The 6,000-nt window shown below is 48.8% G+C and overlaps 1 protein-coding gene across 1 annotated transcript in view; it reads right to left on the bottom strand.

Annotated features, from left to right (window-relative positions):
- Positions 1-560: 560 nt before the first annotated feature.
- Positions 561-6,000, bottom strand: part of LOC146199529 (phosphatidylinositol 4-kinase alpha-like) — a 30,284-nt gene continuing 24,844 nt past the window's right edge. Inside the window, exons 12-13 of the mRNA XM_084595039.1 lie at positions 3,353-3,664; positions 561-2,151 (exon numbers count right to left, since the gene is read on the bottom strand). Coding sequence (XP_084451165.1) covers positions 1,705-2,151; positions 3,353-3,664 — 759 coding nt within the window. The 3' untranslated portion in view covers positions 561-1,704. The remainder of the gene's footprint in view (positions 2,152-3,352; positions 3,665-6,000) is intronic.

The raw sequence follows: 6,000 nt of genomic DNA, 5'->3' as shown, positions 1-6,000 counted from the left end.
CACACACACACACACACACACACACACACACACACACACACACACACACACACACACACACACACACACACACACACACACACACACACACACACACACACACACACACACACACACACACACACACACACACACACACACACACACACACACACACACACACACACACACACACACACACACACACACACACACACACACACACACACACACAAATTAAAGACGTTCACACCACCGATGATGCGAATCATCGGTGTGAACGTCTTGCTTTAATCTCGCGCGCACGTGTGCGTGTGCGTGTGCGAGTGTGCGCGTGCGTGTGCGCGTGTGTAACTATGCGGTGCCAGAGGTCTACGGAGACGAGAAACAGGCGCGCAAATGCGTGACCTAATTTATTGTACGTGCGCTGTTAAAAGATCAAGCATGCAGCCGCTGTTTGCAGGCGCTCCACGAAAGAGTATTTTCTGAACAGAAGTTTTGGACTGCAGAGAAGGAATTCAACGGCATACGAGGTTGCTAAAAAAGCATCGATCCCTACCATGAGACTGGTGAAGGCGCTTTTAGACTCCCCGAATCTTTTCACATTAGAAGACCTGCGTGGCTCCAAACAGCTGACATCACGGACTTAGTAGTGCACGATTTTATGCGTTCCGCTGAACTTATGCTAAGGGTGCTCGGGGAGCAGAAATCATTGTCCCTGAAAGAAAATTGCCCCGTAAACTGTCTTGCAACAAGCTAGACAACGTAGGCTCTGGGATTAAAGCGAAGTGAAGAAAGCATTTAGGTACCTGTAACTACAAAGACGCATAAGTTTGCCACATGTCAATGCTACAATGCAGTACAACGAATAAGCAACATGCATTGTAATGAAGGGTGCAGCTAAAAATGAGTCCCAAGGAGGTAAACGTTTCACACTTAATACACGAATGTGACACTTGCCTAATCTTCTGCATGCCATTCGAAACACCAAAAGCTGTCACTGCAGCAGAGTTGAGCTGCCGACAGCCATTGTTGTTAGGTTCCCATACAGTGATAGTAACATGGTGAGTTTAATCGCACCAAGATGTACTAGATATACTAAGTAGCGTTGTTGTACCGGCTGCCAACAGTCCGATTGTCGGGGCGCTCTCGGCAGAGAACATGAGGCACAGCGCAAGGAACCTCCAGGACAAGATCGGTTCCAAGCTCAACGCCTTCTAAGAGACGTTGTCATATACTCGGCGCGCCTTCACACTTAGATCTAAGTTTATGCTTGGAATTTATGAACGACGGATGTCAGTTCTTATTTCTGGTACTAAATTGAGATTCTCGTAATTTCTGTAATTTATGAACAACGTGGTTTTGGCCGTCTCAATTATAAAATATTCAATTCAATACTTATTAAATAAAATTGCCACTGAGTTAGGCCGCGCGGAACATTGTCTCATCGATCTTCGGCGAGCAGTTCCGGGTCGTTCCGATCGCACTCTGTTGACGTCCTCACAATCTATCCTTTCCTGTCTTGGTCAAAGTAGGTGTCACAAGGCCATGGGCGCCATGCTCACGTTCCCAGCCTGCAAATTTCACCCCTGCTTTTTCTGATGTTCACCCTTGAAGTTTTATGTCATGTCCTGGTATTGATCTTGTAAAACGTCGGTGACGTCACCATTACAGGCGAACAATAAAATGAGGCCTCGTGTCGACTCTCACATCCTCGCACGGATCTCAGTACGGGATTTGGTTCTGGTAGTACTGGATCATGTCGTACGTCCTCGTCCTGATGTTGAGGTACGAGTCATTTATGATCTTGATCATGAAGGCCGCCGCCTCACGCTCGGTGGCCGTAGGCGCGAACCTGAGTCTCAGCAAGCGCACCGTCTGTCCGCGGAAGCACGGCAGCCCTGTGTCGAGCATGAGCGAGACGAGCGTGACCACGTCTTCGCGGTACGGCCTCACGGCCAGGAAGCAGCGCACGCACAGCTCTGTGAACCACTTGAACGGCTCGGCCTCCTGCTTGCCACCCATTATCATGACCATCTCTTCGGTGAGCTTGATGTCTGGCTCGAAGCCGATGTTGCCCCCTGGCGAGCTCTCGAAGAGGAAGCCGAAGTCGATGTGGATGATGTGGCCATCGTCATCCAGCAGGAGGTTGCCATTGTGGCGATCTTTCACCTGGTGATAAAATAATTACATAAAATTAGGCCGTAAGTAGGTCTTGTTTTGCAAGAGCCAAATTCACAAGCACTGACCAAATTCTCATGCGCTCACCGGCACTCTCGGTGTTTACCGGAGCGACAATTTATGCAGTGTTCAAAAACCTTCACAAGCAGTGGAACCACAATGAGTTACTTATTAGCTGCAACCAGACAAGCCAATTATGTTACAAATTTCTTTGTCCCACAGCTTTAGTGCATATATGAGCAATAAATAGACACCGTTGGATTATATTTTAGGCAGCAGTGGGAGAGGTCGTATGATGCCCATGCTCCTGATGAGCATGAAAAAATACGATTTCATTTAATGTCGCGCGGTGCGCAGAGGTGTGGTATGGAGTGGTCTATTTGGTCTAGTTTAGTGTAGTCTGCATGATATGATATGGTGCCATATACGGTGTGGTACGGAACAGTACCACGCAGTATAGTGTAACACCGTATGTTGATAGTTCCGAAAAGCACAAGAAGTGAGAAATGCCGAAGTACGGGTCTCCGGATAAATTTATGAGAACGTGCACCGCCGCCATCGCACAACATACAGCGATTTTGCATCTAACCTTAATGTAATATGAAAGATTATAGCGTCAAAGGGGGATGTGACACACACTTTAGAGCACGTCGTAGAAAAAAAGTATACGCATGGTGAGGACATGGTGTGTCATGCCCCTTAGTCATGAAATGCAGTCGCGCTAACAGAAGTGAACGAAGCTCGCTATTAGGCTTGTAGTCAGATTCACTGACTTCCAGGATTAAATTTGCAGGTGCGACAGGGTCACCTTTTTCTTGGCAACATTGTTTCTTAATTCCGTCTTGAACCCTTGCGCCACGCCTCCACTTAAAACAGCTCCCGCCACGGTGGCTGAGTGGTTACAGTGCTCGATTGCTCAACCCAAGGATGCGGGATTGAAATACCCGGTTGCAGCGGCCGCTTTTCGATGGAGGCGAAAAGCAACGCGCCCGTGTTCTGCGCGATGTCAACGCACGTTAAACAACCACAGGTGGTTAAAGGTTTTGCGGCCCTCTACTACAGCGTCGCTCATAGCGCGAGTTGCTTTGGAAAGTTAAACTGTACAAACCAAACAAAAACAAATCAGCGTGCACTCTTTACATAAGTTCGCGCTTGTACCACTTGAATGACGCGGAGACAAAGATGTGCGCACCTGCAGTAAGAACATGGCGACGCTATAGGCGGCCATGCTCTTGACGAAGTTGCTGCGCGCCTCCTGAAATCCGCGCGTTGTCTCGTCCCCGTACTTCTGCAGGAAGTACTCGTACATGCCGATGTCCGTCTGGCGGCCCAGCTGGTCCCGCGACGTGGTGTCCGGCACGCACTCGATGACGCCGCAGCCGGGCGATGTGGCCACCACTCGGTACGGAAAGAGATACACGTCGATGCCGGCGATGGAGAAGATGTTCTTGAAGAGCGAAATCACTTGCAGCGCCAACATGTCCTGTCGCACGTCGTCGCCTACCTGTATACGAGAACAGCACAAAAAGTAGAGCTTCGAATCTGAGGACACCGAGCGGTAAATGAGGCGCAATGGCGCTGATAATTTTGTACCAGGCAAATCGCAATGTGCCCTATTTCTTTTTGTGTGTGTGTGTGTGTGTGTGTGTGTGTGTGTGTGTGTGTGTGTGTGTGTGTGTGTGTGTGTGTGTGTGTGTGTGTGTGTGTGTGTGTGTGTGTGTGTGTGTGTGTGTGTGTGTGTGTGTGTGTGTGTGTGTGTGTGTGTGTGTGTGTGTGTGTGTGTGTGTGTGTGTGTGTGTGTGTGTGTGTGTGTGTGTGTGTGTGTGTGTGTGTGTGTGTGTGTGTGTGTGTGTGTGTGTGTGTGTGTGTGTGTGTGTGTGTGTGTGTGTGTGTGTGTGTGTGTGTGTGTGTGTGTGTGTGTGTGTGTGTGTGTGTGTGTGTGTGTGTGTGTGTGTGTGTGTGTGTGTGTGTGTGTGTGTGTGTGTGTGTGTGTGTGTGTGTGTGTGTGTGTGTGTGTGTGTGTGTGTGTGTGTGTGTGTGTGTGTGTGTGTGTGTGTGTGTGTGTGTGTGTGTGTGTGTGTGTGTGTGTGTGTGTGTGTGTGTGTGTGTGTGTGTGTGTGTGTGTGTGTGTGTGTGTGTGTGTGTGTGTGTGTGTGTGTGATGTCAGTAGAGTCGGTTATAACAGCTTAAATTTCATCCTTAATGGGCCATTATTTATGCTCTTTATCTTTTACGTCTCTTACATACGCCAGGCCTAATATTCATAACGGAGTCTCAACGGCACAGACAGCTGCTGCCGGTAATAAGAGGGACATCACGAGAGGAACAAAACCTGATAACGCATAACCGCAGGTCCCCGGTACAGGTGAAAATATTTCCGAATTGAGAATCAAGAAAGAATCACACACAAAATCGCGACCAAGCGAAAGAAACACTTCTGTTAGTTTGATATCTACAATACTAGATCCGGCATTCCTAACAGAGTGCATGCGGATTGTGCTCCTAGAAGGAGCAGCGAACAAAAAAAGTGCCTTTTAGTATCTTGCGTCCGCTGTTTTCAAAACTCAAATTTATGGTTGTTTTTCGTTTGAAAATTATTGGCATCACGTAATACTGTTACGTGAAAACTCAGTGCATTTACAGTATATTTACAGCACAGACGCAACTGGCATAGCAGTGAGCAGCAACACGGAAACCATCATCAAAGATTTTGCCCGTATCGCTCGTCTTCTCACCAACCTACTTAAGACTGACGCCGCTTTCCCGTGGGGCCCTGACCAGAAAGGTGCGTTTTCAATGCTTATAAGCTTACTTACGTCTCCCCCCGTCTTGGCTCATTTCGATCCCTTAGCTTCTACTGAAGTTTGAACCTACGGATATGGAATCAGTGCAGTGCTGGCCCTAGCGCCCCCATGGCAAAGACCGCATCATCGCATACCTATGCTAACCGCCTTCTCTCCAACGCCGAACGCAATCATTCGATTACTGCGCTCGAACTTCTCGCCCTTGTATGGGCGGTCGCTAAATTCCGACCTTACTTATTCGGCCGTTCTTTCTCAGTTGCAAATGACCATCACGCGCTCTGTTGGTTGTCATCCCTGAGAGATCCCTCCGGTCGTCTTGGTCACTGGGCCCCGCGACTTCAAAAATACTCGTTGGTGTACAAGTCGGGGCGCCTTCAACAAGACACCGACTGTTTGTCTTGCTATCCTGTAGAGCTCCTGATCTCGGTAACACAGACACCATTCCCTGCTTCTTCGCTCTCTCTAATCTCGCCAACATAAGAGACGATCAGCGCAATGGCCCATCTTTAAGATCTATTATTGAGGACCTGACATCTGGAAGATCGTATTCTATGCAGCTTTTTGTTGCGCAGGATGGTGTCCTCTATCGCAGAAACTTTCATAGTGACGGTTCTCCTCTTCCGTTGGTAATTCCCAAAAAGCTCCGCTGCTCGGTTATTCAAGAACTGCACGACCTGCCCACAGCTGGCCACCTCGGTGTGTCTCGCACTTACGACAGGGTACAATGTCTTTTTTTTTTTTTTGTTTTGCCTGGATACCGCAGCATCCGGGGCTACATCGCAGCCTGCGACACATGTCAGCGTAGGAAAAAAACATCGAGGCCACCAGCTGGCCTTCTCAAACCTATTCATGTTCCCCTGCAACCGTTTTCTCATGTTGGGCTCGACCTTCTTGGCCCGTTCCCGACGCCACGGTCAAGTCACAAATGGATTGCAGTGGCAGCCGATTATGCGACACGCTACGCCATCATACAAGGTTTACCCACGAGCTATGTCGCTTTCATCTACAACGCGTCATTCTGCACCACGGCGCTCCT

Source organism: Amblyomma maculatum, chromosome 2, assembly GCF_055883805.1.
Source record: "Amblyomma maculatum isolate TAMU_Amacu chromosome 2, ASM5588380v1, whole genome shotgun sequence".
NCBI classification, from domain to species: Eukaryota; Metazoa; Arthropoda; class Arachnida; order Ixodida; family Ixodidae; genus Amblyomma; species Amblyomma maculatum.
Note: the sequence above shows the minus strand (reverse complement) of the source record. Positions and strands in the feature narration are given on the sequence as shown.